The following is a 20,080-nucleotide window of genomic DNA, read 5'->3' as shown; positions in this document are numbered from 1 at the left end:
GAAATAATACTTTAAATCTTCCTTAATTTAAAAAAGACCTTTTGTTACAGAGAAAATATAAATATTTTTCCAAAGTGATTTTTTTATGGAAAAGTTGATAAATTAAAGTAAAATTTTAGTTTCTGATTCTTATTACATAATACTGTAATAAAGGTTATAATTATAATTATGATTATTTTTTTTATATTAACAAACATACACATAATTGTTTACCATCATAAAAATATATGTGTAGGATAAATTTCACGTAAAAATGTGAAGCTTACCCTGTTTATTTACAAATAATAGTAATATTTGTACGGCATATATAAAACTAAAGAAAAAAGAATTATATATATATATATATATCTCATAAAAATTTCTTCTCTATCACACTTACTGCAATTTAACTGTAATAACATCAAAAAGTACCTGAGCCAGAGTATTAAACAGTTTTTTATGTCAGATCCCAATTTGCTTTAACATATAAGCAGAATTTTTTTTTTATATAAGTTTTTACTGAAGAAGAATACATACATGTTTTTCCCCGTAAAAAACATATGTTCATTTAAAAGCAAATTTTTATCATTTTTAATAATATTAAACTGTAATTATCGTACTTCCTGTGATGTGCCATAAATAAGAAAAATGCTACTGTAAATTGGCTTATTGTTTGATAGAACAACAAATAAATTAGATTTAGAATTTAATTTTTACCTTGAATAAAGATTTTTTTATGATAAATGTAACGGCTAGACTAGATTAAACAAAATATTTTATTACACTCTATGACAAAACTAACAAAAATTAACATTCAACAAATAAGAAATATTATATTATTTATTAATAAAAAAATCCAATTATCATCCATGAAAAAATTAACAAACATAAGCAAGTACAAAAAAAACAAACTTACAATATTACGTACCACGCGACAATACAGCAAATGTAAAAAAATGTAGTACTGGCAATGATAAATCATTCCAGTCATGCATAAATATAGTTATGCAGAGATTTCATTATTTCAAGACAAAATTTTCTGGGACAAATTAGGTTAAAATACATTTTAAAACGTTTCTATGAATGAGAAACAAGCTTGGATATGCTGCTTAGTCTCCCAGTACACTATATAGTACAATATTAAATCACCAAAATATGTTACAAAATGTAATCTGGTTATCTCATATATATTATCACCAACAAGCATACAATTCAATTAACTACACAGCTGAAACTAATTTAATAATATCAATTACTTATAAAAATACTACACAGCTCAAACTAATTTAATAATATCAATTAATTATAAAAATAATCATATTATAGTTTTACTTCATAATTAATTATTTGTAAATATTAAGAGAAATTTTAATTTGCAATTTTCCCTTAATTTGTTTCACATTTTGAAACCTAATCTGAAGTCATGAAACAGATAACTCATAGTATATGAAACATATATATGTTATTAATCATTTTTTTCTTTTCCTTTTTATTGTTACACTATTTTAGCATTAACCATTTTAATTATTTTCTAATAATAACTTACATTAATAATGATGACTTAAGGAATCATCTTAAATATTTTTTTTTTTGGATGAATTACGTTTCATTACTATAATATTAAGGCAGTTACTATATTAAGGTAGTTTTTTAGTTCACTTATAGTACTGATACATATTTATCATACAACGCCAAAATGTAAAAAAAATCTTTATTTTCTTATCAATTAAACTTACAGAAAAATATGAAATGGACAAAAATTTATGTAACTTTCATGAAATATAGGTTAAATAAATAATGCAAATTCTTTGTTCTTTAATTTTTTCTTATGTCAAAATAGATCTTAAAAAACTCTTTATTACACATAAGTATGCAGGTATACTTGACAAAATACACATTACCTGATCATTATCAGGTTTACACATTATCAAATTTGTATTAACAGAAAAAAAAATTATAATATTTTATAAGATTTATTAAAATACTCGCACTTAATTAGAAATTTTATTTAATATACTAAACATTCTCATAAGAACAGAGAATAAATATAATAAATATCTTCATATCACTAGACCATACAAACGTTTCACACATAATCTATGCACCACAGATTATGTGCCAACTTTACACAATTAAAATTCAAAGATTCTTCCAAGAGCAACCTCAAAGAGTTTAGATGAAAGTTACGTGTTATTAATTATCGTTTAACAAAATATTCTATTAAATCAATAACATTCTGAGAAAAGAAGGGCCAGCTCTGAAAGAATAAATAAAGGAATAGACCATTTTCTAATTTCATTTGCCAGCATTATACTTATAAATATTATTTTGCCATGGACAATTATTTCAATTTCAAAGTAAAACTTGAAAAAGTTATTACAAAATTAATAATAAATTATAATATCAGTAAAAAAAAGATTTTTTCTTAATTTAAAGGGGCATTATCTTCCATAGCCACTATGCCGAAAACCAAGAGAAACCTGACACTTTTAGCTTAATTTAATTTAGTAACTTACAAAAAAAATCTGTCTAAAAAGGACTAAGTCACTTATTTTTCTTCCCAATTTAAGTAATACTATTTCCTGAGATGGTTACAGATGTATTTAAATGACAAGTTAAAAGATAATGCAGTATAATCCTGCAAGACACTGCTTGTTAACATATTGTATGAAAATCCTTGAAGCATGGTATAATACATAATGAAACTTTACAATCAGGACACCAGTATAGTATCTTGTTTCTCTTCTTCTGAATTTATTACATACAATACACCTTCGAGTCGGATGGTTTTTTCTTGGAGTACAAGGAATTAAATCAGGAAAATGTCGGTCTGTAAGCCTTAGTGATTTGTAGTAATTTCACATACTGTATTTTATTTTCAGGCTTTTTATGAATTCCCATTTCTGAAAGGGTTTCAGGTTTCACATCTGCAAAACGACATTCAATTATTAGTACAACAAAATGTTTTATTGTTTATATAATTATAGATACAAAGAAAGTAAAATTAAAAAAGATTTATATGTATTACAAAAGTTACTATAAAAACTGGCATAATTAAATTTGTTCTTAGATAAAAAAATAGTACAGGAAAATTAAAAAAAAAGCTTTAAAAATAAAAATCATTATAAGTAGATAGTAAATAAATGTTTAAGAACATAATATTTTTTTTAGGGTTTTAAATGAAGAGTAATTTATTTGCACTTATTTCAAAATTCAGAAGAATTATGATTAACGCTATTTTAATTATCACGGTTCAAGCTAACATTAAATTCAACTGCTGCCAAAGTTTAAACATAAATACAAAATGAATGCAAGGAAAAAGTATAATTCTGGAATGTATATCTGCATAAATCTATTTATACTATATTCCTTTTACACATAAAATGATATGCAATTTGAACATATGCATATTTTATACTATACCACATTTCTGGCATTATAAACAAGTTATTTCTGAACAGGCTAACCAGATATAAATGAATTAAATCATTAACAACCATCAGAAAACTCCCCATGATGCAAAAAGCCCATACAACCAAATCATAAGTCATGATATGGTGAATTTACAAAGAAGTGAAATGTTAATTAAAAAGAAAAAAAAAACAAATGAATTGTTAAAAATGAAAGAAAATGAGATTGTAAGAGAATTCATAAAAAATTATTAATAATACACTCAGGTTTAGAGTAAAAAAAGGATTTTTAATGTAAAACTGATGTACAACTAAAATATTTAATTTTTATTATTCATTAGCTATTCCGCAAAAACAACAACAGATAACTTACATTTGATTATAATTCTAGTAAAAATGATTTAATATAATGAAACAAAAACTAGATAAGAAAAGTGATATAACAGCAGTAAGTAAAAAAACTTTAAAACTCTTGTTTTAAGAATTTACCACACCCTACAAGACCTTAAGTTATTACTTACTCTTAAGTTTTTACTTAAAATGTGTTTAAGCCTATTAAAAAGTACTCCCATATGAAGAGAAGAAAAAAGGCAAGAAACCTGTGTCCTGATAATAAAAAAAAATTAATGCAAAGAAACAATTACTGTGCATAAGATAAAGCTGTTTCAAATCCGAAAAAGTGAATTAAATTTCTTGAAATTTAAGATAAAACACTTTGAATTACAAAATTAAATCTGATTGTGCCATTACCACTTATTCCAATACTAAGTAATGATAACAAAAAAGAATACCTTAAAACAGTCTGTGATCACGTAAAAATATTTCATGTAAAAAGTTTTACTATTATTATTTGGAAGAATCTTACGACAAGACCACCAAAGGAACTTTTTAATGAAAAAGAACCATTAAAATCTGTACATATCATTAGAAAGGCTGAAAATATATGAAAAAATTATTGTCAGATTAAGAAGCTTCTTTTGAAGTCAATTAATAAAACAGAAATAGCTGAAAAAACTGTTCCAATTTTTCATTTTGTAAATTACTGGTCAAACACCATATAATAAACAATGATTAAAAATTGTTATCACAGGTACATTATTTGTAAAATCTCAAACTATAGAAAGAAGCAGCACATGAAAAAAAAAAACTTCAGAATCCACAATGCTAATTATCGGAGTAACAGATAAAAATAACACAACAATGTATGAAATTTGAGAACAAAAATAGTTCCAAATTATTTTTCAACAACCTAAGCATTACCAAACCAAAAATAATAACCAATAATATTTATAAATATTTAATTTATACATTGATTTCTTTTATTTTACATAACAGTAATATGTACACAACAAAATATTTAAAAATAAATAATTACAATATTAAACATAATTAATTACTAAACAAGAAAATAAGAACTAATTTGTTTGAAGAACATCTAAACTGCCACTTTTAACAAGATCATCAATGTTAACTTTTCTATCTCGCTTTTTAGTAACGACAACCCTTAATCTAACTGGCACTCTAAATATATTTGATAAATCCTCTTCAGCTGCTCTGGCAATTGTCTTTATTCTTTTACCACCAGCTCCCATCACAAGTTTTTCAATACGTGGTGTTTTACATCCAACTAAAACTACAGTCGTAATGGTACCTGAAAAAAAAAAACTAATGAAAATAAATGAAAATACACTAAAACAATATGTACGAGGTCTGTTCAGAAAATAAGCTTTGTTAATTCGTCAGTTTTGTGTCAAAAACAGATGACTCTCCTACCTCAGCCTCCCTAATTGCCAGACCTGGCTCCTTACAATTGTTTCTTATTTCCAAAATTAAAATCAGTGATAAAAGGATGCCGTTTTGAGACTATTGATTACATTAAAGCAAATTCATCACAGACCTTACAGGCCATTTCAAATAAAGCTATCCAGGACTGCTTCGCAATGTGGAAACACTGCTGGGAAAAGTGTGTGAATAATGGAGGAGAGTACTTTGAAGGACACAAGGACCAATAATTTGTAAAATTAATAATAAAAATTAAAAAAAATAAAGTTCAGTTATTTTCTGAACAGACTCATATATTATAAAGGAGATGAAGATATATCAGTAATATATGTTTTATTAATGTAAAAGTACAATTAGGTTCTGTAAAATACCTTCTCGTCCCTGATCATAATACTCAAGTTGTGTGGATAAGTTATATGGTATTTCATTGGGTAAACTATCGAATAACTTAGCTTGTACAGTTTCTTCAATCATTTTGATGTAAGTCTGATCAGTGAAAACATTTGGTGGAAACAGCCAATCACCAGGTTTTGCACAACTCAATAAATATTCCTAAAAAAAATAATAAAAATAGATTTTTAATATTATCTATGACAAGTTAAAAAATATTTTAAAAGTTGTAAAATACAAAAATAGGACAGGGTATAAATTACTACTGCATTTCCCAAGAGCTTAAAAAAGTATTTAATTACAGATGAATTGTTAAGAACTGAAACAGGATAGTTGGAAATCTCTAAACTTGGTAATCGCCTAGTTAAGTATTTTATATTTTCAGGATTATATATAGACTAATTACAAGAGACTGCCCATAACTGACTGGCAGGTCAACCAAATTATTCAGATACAGAGAAAGTTGGTAAATGGAAATTTATAAACACATTTTCAGATTAAACAATAACTTTTATACTGATATCATAACCAGCCCATATAATTATTTTAAATGAGGATTACTTTACTTGAAACAGAATAGATAAATAAATGTGGTAATTTATTGTTAGTGTTATATGCAATTATAAAACAAGTATAAAAGTATACTTTAAGTATATTCAAGTATAAAAGCAAAGGAAAATAACTAAAACAAAAATTAAAGAAATGACATAAAAATACAATAACGTGAATCTATGTAATCTAATAACAATTGCCTGAAGAATTTTTTATAATGTCAAGAAACTAAACTAATTCACTGGATATTTCTTAAATTAAACAGAGATTCAGAATCAGATACTGATATGAAATTCTATAAAAATGTCTTTCATTATCTATCTTTACAGAGAATTATTCCCTTAAGTCATTGGTGTTAAGAGAATAAAATAAAAAAGTTTTATTTATTTTCACTTTATAATGCAAAGTGCTAAAAAATTTTAACTGGTGGTAACATACTGCTGAGGTACAAAATCCGTTTATCATCTACATTAATTGGAAAAGTCTTCACTACTCCTAAATAGCTCCAAAGCTGAAATTCAGTGTAGTTATTCCTAAAGGGATCTTTAAAAAAGTAAGCAAAAATTAAATTAATTATCAATTACTTAGGATTAAAAAGGTAAGGCTAAAACTTCAATATTATCCCATGCACAGAAAATAAAAATACTAGCTGGTATTTATTGTAATCTGTGTATGCACCTAATCACATAAAAAATGAGCATTTTCTTTAAAAAAAAATTGTCAAATAGGTATTACCTTTATATCGCCAACACCATTTCTATCAAGAGCAGAAACCATGAATACTTCTTTAAAGTAGGGCCATCCTTTTTGTTTCTTTATTGCTTTCTCTACACTCAATTCTGTTTTTGGGCTCCAATCCTGAACATTATTCTTAATTGATTTATGATGTTTAGATTGCTTCATAGTATTACATGTAAGTCCATCAGCCAAATCTAACAGCACTCGTTTTGACTTTATACAATCAATCTGTTAAAAAAAAACTGTTTACTTCTAAATTACGACATATACACTGTGATTAGTGGATAAGCCTTTGGTAATAGAAAGTGCAAGAATGAAGAGAGGGAAAGAAAATGAAGAATTTAAATTGACAAACAAATTTAGAAAGAGAAAACTCAAGAAACAACAACAAAGAGGAACAATGGGAATAATTTTTAGAATAATGTATAAGGTTAAGGCAAATCATTACGCTTGAATGAACAACAGGTTGGATCAGCAGCTGTTATATCAGGACAAGTCCAATGTGTAAGGGATATAAGTACTGCCGAAGCCAGCAAGAGAGACAGTATACAATAATATTCAAGCAGTCAAGTGCACAAGCAAAGAATACTTATGAGCATACTCCAATTGTAACAAAGGTTCATTCTGCAGCTAAGTACAAGAAGCTATTCAATACTATGAACAGAGGGATGTTAGCAAACAACAATGTATAATACCTTTATCAATGAATAGTGACTATGTATCAATGAAGTCACTATTCATTGATAAAAGTATAAGCTAGATTCTTTTGTAATTAGTTGTAAGTACACAATCCTTATAAAGTTATTTGATTTTATAACTGTAATCTCACTATAGCACTCACTTTTTCATTTTATATAAATTTTTATTGGTTATTGTAAATATGATAGTAGATGCAGAATTATAGTTTGTGTTCTATAATTTACTTATTTTATGATTAGTAAGATACTAAATATAAATAAATTGCACTTGCGAGAATTTTAATTGTGTAATTTCTCAATTATCCTCTGTCAAACCAAAAACACGCAACAGATGGTTTTCAGTCTCTTGCCATACATGGTAGATAGCATCCGCCATGACAGAAGAAACAGCTTCAGTGATCCTTTCTTTTAAATGGTCCACATTTCAACAATATATGTTCATAAGTTTCTATACAAACAAAGTCATTTTAAAAACATCATGAAGCATAGAACTCTATGGAAGCACTAAATGTATAGAAAAAGATGAAATAATAAAGCAGTACATAAGTAAAATAAAAAATGAAATATGTTACAGTTTTAAAAAATAACACATCATAACACTAAAATCCACAAAAAAAATATTAAAGCATCCAAGTCCCATAAAATAAATATAGTGTGTTCATAAAATCATAGTGTGGGTTTAAATGGTTATAGCTTCAGAACAAAGCACTGTAGAGAGATGAACTACTATATGTTAAATGATAGAGAAATACTCCGTTTCTTACCTGTTCAGTAGATTTCAATATATGCTACCATAGTTTCCCTGCTCATGTTAAGATGGTTTTCAGTCTCTTGCCATACATGCTAGATAACATCCTCCATGACAGAAGAAACAGCTTCAGTGATCCTTTCTTTTAAATGGTCCACATTTCAAACTTGAACGAAATACACTAGTGTTTTTTCATAACCCCAAAAATAGAAATCCATGAGAGTTATAAGGTCTGGAGATCACAGAAGCCATGTAATCCACCCTTCTCAACCGACCCAATGCTGAGGAAATGTTTCATTAAGAAAATCCTGCACAATTATGGCAAAATGTGGAGGAGCTCTATCTAAATGGAAATGGAATTCTCCGGTATCTGGGGTACTGCATACGCTTCTAAATGTTCCATGTAATTGTTTCTTCAGCACAAAAGAAGGAGCCCATAACTCTAGCTTGTCCAATAGCACATCACACATTCACTTTTTCACTTTCACACTGATGTTCAATAACGGTTATGTGGAAGTTCAGTACCCCATATAAGAACAACATGCTGATGTGCTTGTCCAGAAACATGAAAAGTTGTTTCATCACAGAAAATGAACTTGTTTAAAAAATCATCCTGCTCTAGCCTATCCAGAATGTTTACAGAAAAATCAAATCATTAAACTTTGTCCTGTGGATAAAGTTGTTGCAACACCTGAATTTTGTATGCAGTAAAATGTAACCTTTTTAACACATTGTGAACAGTTGTTTTAGAATGCCCAACTGTCTAGAACACTTCCACACAGATTTCTATGGGCTACGCAAGAAACTTGTTCATATTGCTTTAATTGTTTTATCAGTCACTGATGGCCATCCTGGATGTGTTTGCTTCAGTAGACTGCCTGTTTCTTTGAGTTATTTGTCCCATTGCCAAATGTTATTTTCGTGTGGGGGGGGTCTTCATTGTACATACAACGGTATTCTGGACCTAACACGTGTAATTGACTCAAACATAGCAAGCCACAACACATACTGAACACTGCAAACATGATGATTAACGCTATCGTGCTGCTTGCATGTACTGGAAACACAACACGCATGCGCTAGCTTTCATACACATAACTTAAAGTGTTTCTCTTTGATTAACATATGGTTCATCTTACTAGAATGCTTTGTTCTGAAGCTATAACCACTTAAAACCCCACTATTATTCTACAGACTTCATATGTAATATGGTAAAATACATAAATATAAACATAACAAAACAAAATTAGGCAAAGAATTTAAAAAAATTATATAAAAAATTCATTCAAAATAATACAAAAGAAATATTATTTCTTTTAAAACAATAAATATTTTGACAAATGATTTTTGTTAAATATAAAGTGTTGCCATTAAAATAAATTTTAAAAAGTGGCATTCACGAAACTGTAAATTGGTAAAAGTCCTTTAAACCAACACTTTTGGAACACTAGAACATTAAAAAATACAATAAAGAACTTTTCTATTATTACTAATCACCTTTTTACATATGACAAACAGTAACAAAATACAGAGAATAAAATACAAGTATCAGAAATAAATAAAATATTAATAAACATATTAATATGTTTAACATATGGAAAAATATTAAAATAAATATATAGACACATTTATGAATAAACATGTAAATTATGGTAAGACAAAACTAGCTTATTTAAATTAACACACCAATTTCAATACCTAATTTAACTGTAATCACTATTTAAAGCAGATTGTGATAGCGATCGGAATTTGCATGTATCAATGGTAATAAATTGTGTAATTGTAATATTTTATAAAATATAATAAATCTATGGATTAGCAAAGATTATATAAATTTACATACTAGCCATAGTGTTCGAATATATTATTAGGTAAACAGCATAGCCATTCTCAAGAATATGAAACATCAAATAACAAACTTACTAGGGGTATGTTGTTGCCTTCTACACAAAGATGAAAATATTACTGCTGCACATCAGCATGTTAACCCTACAATATTCAGTCCTACAAGCAACAATGCTTCTACATGCAAACAATCTTCATATACAATACCTTTACTAAGTAGTAAATTAGATTTTATATAAACATATCATAATTACCTTGTTCATGATTAATATAGTATGTTTACTGGGATAAAAGTGAAGCAATCTTAAAATTTTTGGATCTAATGTATCATTATAATGATCACTGGCTACATCATGAACAATACAAACAACATCGGCCTCCTGTATTGATGACTCGCAATCATTAAGGAAAGATCTTTCTAAATTATACCTGTAATATAACATATATTTAGTATAAATAATTTTAATATAACAGAAAAATTATTATTACAAAAAAATCCATTAATTAATGAAAACTAAAACTAAAATTAGAGACTTATTAAGTATGACCTACAAAATGTAATGGGAATTATATAAAGATAATAAATCTAATTAATTAGTTTACAACAATATACTTAAATTAAATGATTTAACTATGCTGTCTATCATTTTATTTTTTATACAAAAGAGACATTGTTCACACAGACAATTTAAGATTTCCCATTTTTTTATCATCTTCATTTCTAACTACTGGATTACTATGGCGAAATTAAATATATCATGACATTATTCAGATATTCATAGTATTGTATCTTTATGCAAATATTTAAAAAAAATTAAATTAGAAAACTTGCAGTAAATAAAAAATATTTCTGTATTCCACAGAACTTAGCTCATTCTCGGTAGAAGTGTCTTTCATCAATATTTTGCATTTTTTTAATTTTTCAAAATTCCAGTATTTTATGAGCAGCACTATTTTTTGGGAAAATTTTTAGCAAAGTTACGAGGCGTGTTTTATTAAAGTAAGGTTCATTTTGAAATAAAAACAAACTCAAAGATATGAACAAACTATTGCTTATGGATAAAAATGACATTTATTTACTACTTTTCCACATAGCTGCCTTCAACACATTTTTCATAGCATTTCACTAGCTTCTTCATTCCCTCAAGACTCTCCACCACCAGCAACATAAACCACACTAATGCTATTTTTCAATTCGCTGTCATCGTCAAACCTTTGTGATGCAAGCCATGTTTAAGGTGAAGAAAAAGAAAACAGTTGCTGAGAGCTAAGTCAGGGCTATAGGGTGGATGACTGAAGATTTCCCAAGCGATTTTTGATCGCCTCACTGATCTGCAGTGTGTTGTTATGCTTCTATAAATTCATAAATAAAAGGGTTGCTCAGAGATTCGGCATCCTGTTTCTTGAACACAGTAGTGGCAGTCTGCTCTGCAGATGGAAAATCTGCTAACATTCTTGCTGATGAGTTTGTTAAGGTCTTTTGCTATTGGATCTAGTTAAATTTACTGAGCCTATCAAAAACCAGTTAAACAGTTGTCTTTCAAGTACCATTAAAATTTCATCTACAGTACCTAGTCAAAAAGGTCTTTCAACCAGTTGCTATACACATGTTCTAACAAGTGCGTACAATAAATGTTCTATAGATTGTCATCTAACAGTAAAAATCTTTATTAAAAATGAGAATAGAGTCACATGGAGAACAAGGGATTAACAAAAGGCAGGATTTTGTTTTATTATACTTGAAAAAATTTAAATATATAAATTTATTTATTTAATTATTTTAAGTTTTAAAAAACAAAGTCTATTTGTTAATCCTTCATATGTTCATAAAGATATTTAGGTTTATAATTGTTACATTCAAATAAAATAAAATCAGCAAAACATGAAATTGATATAATTCTTTTCTAGTTTTTATTAATATAAATTATTTTTTAAAAAATCATCTGTAGTAGTGTATATGTAAGAAAAAAAGTTAAAAAAAAATTGATGTGGATAATCGAATCCAAAACCTTGAAAATCTTTAAATGTATTTTACTCTGAAATGGGCCAAGTTGAAAACGGCCATTCTGGATTTAAAGATGAGACACCCTCTCATATCATCTTGCAAAAGGGCACTAACAAACAAACATTTTTAAGCTGACTGCCTACCCTTGTAAGTACTATTATTTTATTTTCTACTGATATTCACTATTTAATAAATAATTTGCTTCTTATTTACTAGATTTGTAAGATTACAATTTTTTATTTTTTTTAGATAAGCTTAGCAATAGGTATATTTCAAGTAACTGTGCTTGTTTTCTCTAGGCTAGCAATCTTTACGCTTAGGCCATTGTAATAATATCTAAAATCATCCTAAATTCATATAACACTATTTATAAGACATTTCAAGTGGTAAACAAAAAAATTAAGACAAGACAAATTCAGATAGCACCAACAGAATCATATGGAAAGTTATAATAATTAAAAATTAGTATCAGTCATTAGCCTACTAAGGCAAATTATAATAATATTATAAGAAGACTTCTTTTTTTTAAGCATTAGCTAAGAAAATTATGAAATCTATCATTTTATAAAACAATTCTAAGAAAACACAGTGTATGATATAATTCAACACCCTTTAAATTTCATTAATAATTTTTTTTAAATATTAACAAAAATAGATTGGTAACTAGTGTTAAGACTCACTCTCTTTTTCTTTATTAATTTATAAATTGTTCAGTCTTAACGTCAATATGCATATTCATTAACATGTATCTTTTCAACAATGATCATTACATCTTATTAAAATTAATATTTAATCACAAACTGGGAAATGTCTTATTTATTACAAAATATGGACCAGCAAAGATAATAGAGTAATTACACCTAACTGAGGTATTACACCAAAGCAGTTAGTTACTCAAAATTATAAACACATTTTGAAATAATTTGTACATTTCATTATTTCCAGACAGAAGATATTTATTAAGATATTTACTGTAAATAATTGTTGAAAATTACTGGTTGGTATAAAACTTTTCAAACTTCAGGGCAATTACCTGGTGGAACAAACTGTATTTTAACTTGAACTTAACATAGCCCTGTTGTGGCAAGTATAATAAGACTTTTTCTAGGGTTTGTTGGTGTGTTTCATTAAATGTTATAAAAATTTAAGACGTATGGGAAATTGTATTCTCTCAAAAAGGTTGTAATAGTTAGCACAAAATCTATATGAAAAAAGGGGTAATTTTCAAGAAGATTCCCACAACTGATCTGTAGTTCGTCAATTAGTCACTGTAATTAAGTCAGTTAGTTGATGGTGTTACTAAAAGGAGAAAATAAATTAAAATTATAATTAACTTTTTATAATAAATATAATCTAACCAAACTTTACCAACACTCACTTTTAAGTTTGGTTAGATTATATTTAATTATTATAAAAAGTTAATTATAAATTTAATTTATTTTCTCCTTTCAGTGGTGCCATCTAACTGACTAACTATAAATCACCTTTATTCTGCAAGCATCTTTTTAAAAAGTAGCAAAGAAGCTTTTCTACTGGGATGGAGAAAACAACCTTACAACTTCAAGTTTTAAGAATTTTCATACAATTAAATTCAATTGACCTGACACTATTCATAAAACCAGATAAAACCCATGTTTTTAAGGAACTTCCATTAGTTCCTTAAAAGAATAACTACTGTTCCATATTACTGTTTACTAACAGCAATCTCATTGCTGTCATGGAAAATCATTTTCAGAAGCTTAACTTGATATATCTCAGCTAATTATCACTGAAATTGAGCAAATGTTTTTTTTAATATACATCTTATTTCTAAGCTCACAATAACAGGCTTATCAAGTTTTCTATTATTTATCTAATGACTCATTCTACACAAACAAAATTCTTTAATAATTAGCTATGTATTCAAATGGCTATGTCTAATAGCAGTAATATACATTCTCTTTCCAGACTCAATTAAGTTTGCGTTTTTTAGTTTTTCATTTATCTTGAAGCATTCATTAATAGAATAAATAAACAGTACATTACATTAAAATTTGTGGGATAGAATTCTGAAAATAAGCCAAAAATATATTTCATTTAAAATAAACTGGATGCAATTTTTCATTTGAAATATATATGATTTATATGGTTGAAAGATAGGATAAAATTATTAATAGTAATACTCATATCATATCACTCATATTATTATCAATGAAAATTTTAATACTCACTTCCTTGATTCAGAACCAGTAACAAGACCAGGTGTATCTAAAAACACAAGCTGTGTACTTCCTCTAATATAAATAGCCCTAGCTCTGCATCGTGTTGTGTGCACTTTTCGAGATATGGCAAAAATCTGAAAACAAAAAATGTTTGGTAATTATTTAGCAAGATTATATACATTTAAAGGTCAATCTTCGTATCACTTTATTGTAGTTTTGACTTATAAAGATTTTAAAATTAAAAATTAAAAAATGACTTACTCCCATAGCAGTGAGGGCAATGTTTTGAATTTGTAACATTCTTGTGTTTACAGTTTATATTTTTCATACAATCCATGTATAAGGTTTATATACATGTATAATTTCAGTTGATAGATTGTAATGAAATAATGCAATTAATTTACAAAAATTAAATTACATTAGTTTCTAAACTTTGTACAATATCATCAAACATAACCTAATGCTTACTTAGGTCGCTTGCTAACCTCATCTAATATTAAATTAAATACTTAGTTGGCAAAGTATTAAATTTAAATATTAAATTGGCCAGTTGGTAGGCCGAGTCAATAATTGTATACAATAACCAATTATTTAGTCCGAAAATAATGTATATTACACTTAGAGTACTGAATAATTAAATTTTTGGTAGGGAACTGTATAGCTTACAAGGGAAACTCAGGTGAAACTCATTTTGTACTGATTCTATGTCAGTCTCATTTCCATTAGAATGTAGTATATAAAAATATAGTTATTTGAATGGTAATATTTGTGTCATAATTAACTATTATTCCCTTCTCATACGTTAATAAAAACTGAAAAAAAAATCATAATTATTTTAACAAAAAACACTTTTTCCTTGTTTATTGATTATTAAACACAATGACCATAACAACATATGCCAAGATTATTAACTTTTGAATGTGTCATTCTTTCTAAATAATTACCAAAAAATGTTTTAATAACAAGTAGGAACTATTATTTTGATGAAAATCCCTAGATTACTCACTATGTAGTGAATTTCAAATAATTTTTTGTCTCCAATTTAATTTCAAATAAAAACAGTTAACAGGATGACACATTTAAGACAGTACTATTATCTTGCAAAGGGCTTGAAACAAAACAAATTGCCCTTTAATAAACTCATAAACAGCCCACTAATTCCTTTAAAAAACATTAAGCTATATTTAATTTCTAAAAGTACAATCTGAAGTTACAGTTAATATCGTTTAAAAGTTACTAGTAAACCAACAATAAGAATAGTATGTTTTTACAACTAATGTATGTGATAAGAATAATTTAAACAATACACTAAAGAAAACAAAGGACTACACACCTGTCTTCCAACTATTTGATTTATTAATGTACTTTTACCAACATTAGGATTTCCTATTATGGCAGCTTTAAGAATTTTTGAATTTTTCGGCGATTCCACGGGTTTCGAAGATTCTTCGTCCAATAAATAATCCTCGAATATTTCATTATGCTCACAGACATGATCATTGGAGCCATCTTTGTGTATATATCTTCTCTTATCATAAACTGAATAATTTCTCACAATACTGATAAAACTTTTATTAAAAGAATTACCAAAAAAATATACAACTGATTGTTGGTAAAAGTTGGAAAAAGCAAAATAGCTTCTTAAACGCATTTTGTCTCACAAAATAAACGTTAAGTAAAAGGCTAGCTGCCTTTAACACAAAGTTACAAAATGTCAAAAAGTTAACAATAACAAACTCTAATATTAATATTGGGACAAAATGAACAATGAGCACAGAATCGCATCAAATATTTAACAATATTTTGTTACTTTCATCGCACTATAACCTACAAAACAATGAACAACTCGGATTGTGACAAATGATTGAAGGAGGAAATTGAATGATTGTTATGGTGTGTTCGATTAGGTTACCTTCCTTTGGTAGTTCTTAAGCTCTCGCCGGCCACCGTAGCGCGAGTGATAGCGTCTCGGCCTTTCCTCCAGAGGTTCCGGGTTTGAATTCCAGTCAGACATGGCATTTTATACGCTAAAAAAATTCCATTTCATCTCATGCCATGAAGCAATACCGACCGGTGTACTCAGAAGCTAAAAAATAGTTTTAAGCTCTCCTTTTAATCGTCCGTTATCAAATATTTGTAAAAATCACCTGAATAATTTTTAGACAGAAATTTCATGCCAGTTGCAATTGCTATTCTAAAAAACATACTGAAACAAAAGGTAAAGAATAAAAGCTATTATATGGTAATAAATTATTATCAATTATCTAATCATTATCGATGAACAGCCGTAGCTGAACGCATCAAAATACGGAAAAATTAAAGAAAACAGAATATTTATTTAAGGCGATGGATCACGTTACTCAGCCTGCGATTTTATTAAACTTTTCCTTAATAAAATATAACTGTTAGAACTTCCGGTACAAAAACGAACTGTTGTAATGCTGTGTGAAGGAAACAGATGAACATTCTGTGGGAGGCAGTTGACCATCTTCGAAGCCAGGAAAGGAAAGTAATTCTATGCCTTGACCAATCTAGTAAGCGGAACATCGATGTTGGTCCACTCGCTTTTATTGTGCTCTATCATTTCCCATCTAATCGCAAAGGTACCTTAGTTTACCTTACAAATAACAAACAAAATTTATCAGAAATTTTTGCTAACTCTTCAATACTGCTTTCTTCATCATTGTTACTGACATCAGCATTACCATCGCTAGAATCACTATTTCCCGTCTTCACTGTAATTATTTCCAGTTATTCATAAAGCTCAACTTCTGTTAATAATATTTATACCGGGATTCCCACCTCTTGATCAATGTGTTTAACGCACACTCGAATAGAGCCGAGCACTGTACACTGACTGAATACGAAAAGTCCGGTCAACACCGAAGCGCTTCTGACATCAGCCCATAAGACTTTTTTCATTTAATTTTGATGATTAATTCACCACATAAGCTTGAAGCTTGTGCATGGGAATTTTTTATCGTATTAAAAATGCCATGCCTGACCGGATTCGAAACCGGGACCTCCGGATGAAGGCAGAGACCCCATTACTTTACTTTCATAATGATTAATAACTTTTTGTATTTATTGGTTTTGTTCGTAAGTTTTAGTTATTTCTACCTTATTTATTAAAACTTGAGTACTATCCGAACTCAATACTTTTCATTTAAATTTTACAAGTGTGCACCTTTGACAACGGTCATCCTTATTCATCAAAGTTACATTTCATATACTAAACTGACACAGGTATCCAATTTATAAATCACATTATTGTTAGTAAAGTGATCTCTTATAACTGTCCAGATCACCTCAAAAGGGCTCAGATCCAGGTAATAAAGCAGAGGCCATAGTACTTTGCAGGAATGTTGAGAAATTAGGGGGTCCATTTTATTCACTATAAATCTGAATTTACTGTCTGAAATTAATATGTCAAGTTCTGGATTTAAACTGTTCATTAAGACATCTATCCTGTCCTTTTTTGATAGAACATTAACTTTGAATAAGCACGATTAACTGACTGACATGACTGAGTAAGTAACATTTCAGCATTTTGTGCAGTAGTTTGCATCTCAGTCAGGTATAGCATCTTTTAATATGCTATAAATTTCCACCGAGCAAATGACGGTAGCTGTTGATGCCTGCTCTTTCAAAAAAAATTATGATGCAGTTCATTTACATGGTTCATGGTAATATCCAGATTTTAAAAAATCAGCAATGCTTTGGTAACAAATCCTTTTTCAAACCAGCAAGAAGAATAATAGTTTTTAGCTATTAAAAATTGGAGCAGGGGCCCACCAATCCATTGAATTATTCATCCAAAAACATAGTGTAGTATGCATTGAATGCCGGTATATTTTGTCCGCGTATATAATTTGCCAACCTTCTTTCTGTAATTACATACATTCCATCTGCAAAATCAATTTTCTTTTTTAAAAGACACATTAAGTTTCTTAGTATAGGGCGTTGACCTTGCTTCACTTGATATTGGCGTATGACTTGCCTAACAATGAATTTATTAAAGTTGTCAAATCTATTTTGATTTTCTATCGTAGTTGTTTGTGTGATGTACAAAATTCACTGTGAATTTTTCATTTCCTTTGGTGTTTGTAAAACATTCCTTCACAGCTGAGTTGCTTGGGATTTGAGCTGCCCTTTCTATTTGTAACCAATATCTCTCATCTATCTGTTAAAAGAAGTATGACCATTACTTTATACAAATTTAATTTTGTCTCTTTTTTTGTTCTAGCCTTTAAATGTCTGTGGGTAGCCCCAGACAACATGCTAAATTTATTTCATTTATTTTTAACATACTGCTCCAGATGAAACAATAAGTCATAACCCAAATATTTAAATTTGCATACCAGCTTCAGAATTCTATCCTGTAAAACAATTTTAGAAGGTACAGCCCATTTGCCTTCAAACACCATGATTTGGAATTTCCTCATCTGGAAGTTTTATTTCATTACTAATTGCAATAGACAAACTACTCTCCGCAGTAGCCCTCCTTTACCTGTTGAACTTAACCATTTCCTTACTTCAATTATACTGGCTATTTTGTTGTACATTCAAATTATGTTCCGCCAAATACTGTGGGGAGCTGTTAATACAAAGGTGTTTACACATTTTCAAAAGCTTCCTCCCAATCTACAAAGGGCAAATGTATTCTGCAATTAAATCTTTTAATTTAAACACTGCAACAAAACAAAATCACCTTTCCTAACCCATCCGGCTTTCATCAGTTAGGGATTCTACAATACATAATAAATGTCAATTTAATATTGAACTGCAAAGTTTATAGGTTTGTTCAAGAGACTATACTCCAATACTGCCAGGACTTGGTTCACTTATATTTCTTAAATATAGATTTATCAAGTCGTAGGAATTTTATATCTCCAGCAGTCATTAAAAATGTGGAAAATTCACAAATGGAACATTACACTTCTGTATTCACACCATTAAAACCAGCAACTTTACTATTCTTTGACTTTTACATTGCTTGCACAAATTCATCCATAGTAATTTCACCAAAACATTGTGTACATACATTATTCATAGCATTTCTTTTTTTATTGGCTGGAGCAAACTTGTCTAACAATCTTGTCTGTTTTTGTAATTTTCTTCCTTTACCAAGTGCTGCATCCACAGCTTCTTTAATTAATTACACAGGTCAAAAAAAAATCTGCAACTGAGATAAAAGTGGGTGAATTAGAAAGTATTTTTTTATACTAAATCTTAAAATGAAATCAGTTTTTCTTCCTTACCTCAGATTTTTAGTATGACCCTTCACCCTTTCATTACCAATTTTTTATCACTTTTCACACAATAAAATACCAATTTTTTTCAGTTATTTTTTAACTTATGTATATTATATATATACAATGATACAATCACTTTTTACTAAAGTATAGGGCGTTTCATAATGTTCTTAGGAGTTACAAAAATTCAGTACAAAAAAAGTATTTCACTTACCTAATTGAAAGTTGTATGAGGTGATGCAGGGACTCAAACAGTTTTTGTTAAAATCTATAAAAATATTCAATATGTGCTCCTCTGGTAACACGGCAAACATCAACACAAAAGTCTAGCTCTTGCCAAACTCGTTCTAACATGTCATTTTCGATAGAGTTGATTGCATTGATTATGCGATCCTTTAGCTCAGCGATATCATGCGGCATTGGTGGGATAAACAACTTACCTTTCACGTAACTCCAGAGAAAGAAATCACATGGCGT

The 20,080-nt window shown here is 28.4% G+C and overlaps 1 protein-coding gene across 3 annotated transcripts; it reads right to left on the bottom strand.

Moving 5' to 3' along the window:
• Positions 1–1,609: 1,609 nt before the first annotated feature.
• On the bottom strand, positions 1,610–16,214 carry LOC142324009 (GTPase Era, mitochondrial). Of its 3 annotated transcripts, none has more exons than XM_075364555.1 (7): positions 15,682–16,214; positions 14,358–14,482; positions 10,397–10,571; positions 6,849–7,079; positions 5,543–5,723; positions 4,787–5,040; positions 1,610–2,906 (listed from the first exon to the last, which is right to left on the bottom strand). In XM_075364555.1, the coding sequence occupies exons 1-6, from the start codon at positions 15,997–15,999 to the stop codon at positions 4,805–4,807; spliced, it is 1,266 nt and encodes a 421-aa protein (XP_075220670.1). In that variant the 5' UTR covers positions 16,000–16,214; the 3' UTR covers positions 1,610–2,906; positions 4,787–4,804. The 3 variants fall into 3 exon arrangements, with proteins under 3 accessions (XP_075220670.1, XP_075220671.1, XP_075220669.1); XM_075364556.1 differs by having other exon boundaries at positions 4,792–5,040; XM_075364554.1 differs by lacking the exon at positions 1,610–2,906 and having other exon boundaries at positions 2,954–5,040; positions 15,682–16,213.
• Positions 16,215–20,080: the final 3,866 nt, after the last annotated feature.

This window comes from Lycorma delicatula, chromosome 4 (assembly GCF_047948215.1).
Source record: "Lycorma delicatula isolate Av1 chromosome 4, ASM4794821v1, whole genome shotgun sequence".
In the NCBI taxonomy this organism is placed as follows: Eukaryota; Metazoa; Arthropoda; class Insecta; order Hemiptera; family Fulgoridae; genus Lycorma; species Lycorma delicatula.
The sequence above is the reverse complement of the archived record's forward strand: the minus strand, read 5'-3'. Positions and strand labels throughout refer to the sequence as shown.

Excerpts from the sequence above, each read along its gene's own strand:
- LOC142324009 (XM_075364555.1), bottom strand. The coding sequence starts at position 15,999 with ATGCGTTTAAGAAGCTATTTTGCTTTTTCCAACTTTTACCAACAATCA. Across the intron at positions 10,572-14,357 it reads ACTGGTTCTGAATCAAGGAA|GTATAATTTAGAAAGATCTT; the intron begins GTGAGTATTAAA and ends GTTATATTACAG. Across the intron at positions 5,041-5,542 it reads TTATGATCAGGGACGAGAAG|GTACCATTACGACTGTAGTT; the intron begins GTATTTTACAGA and ends TTTTTTTTTCAG.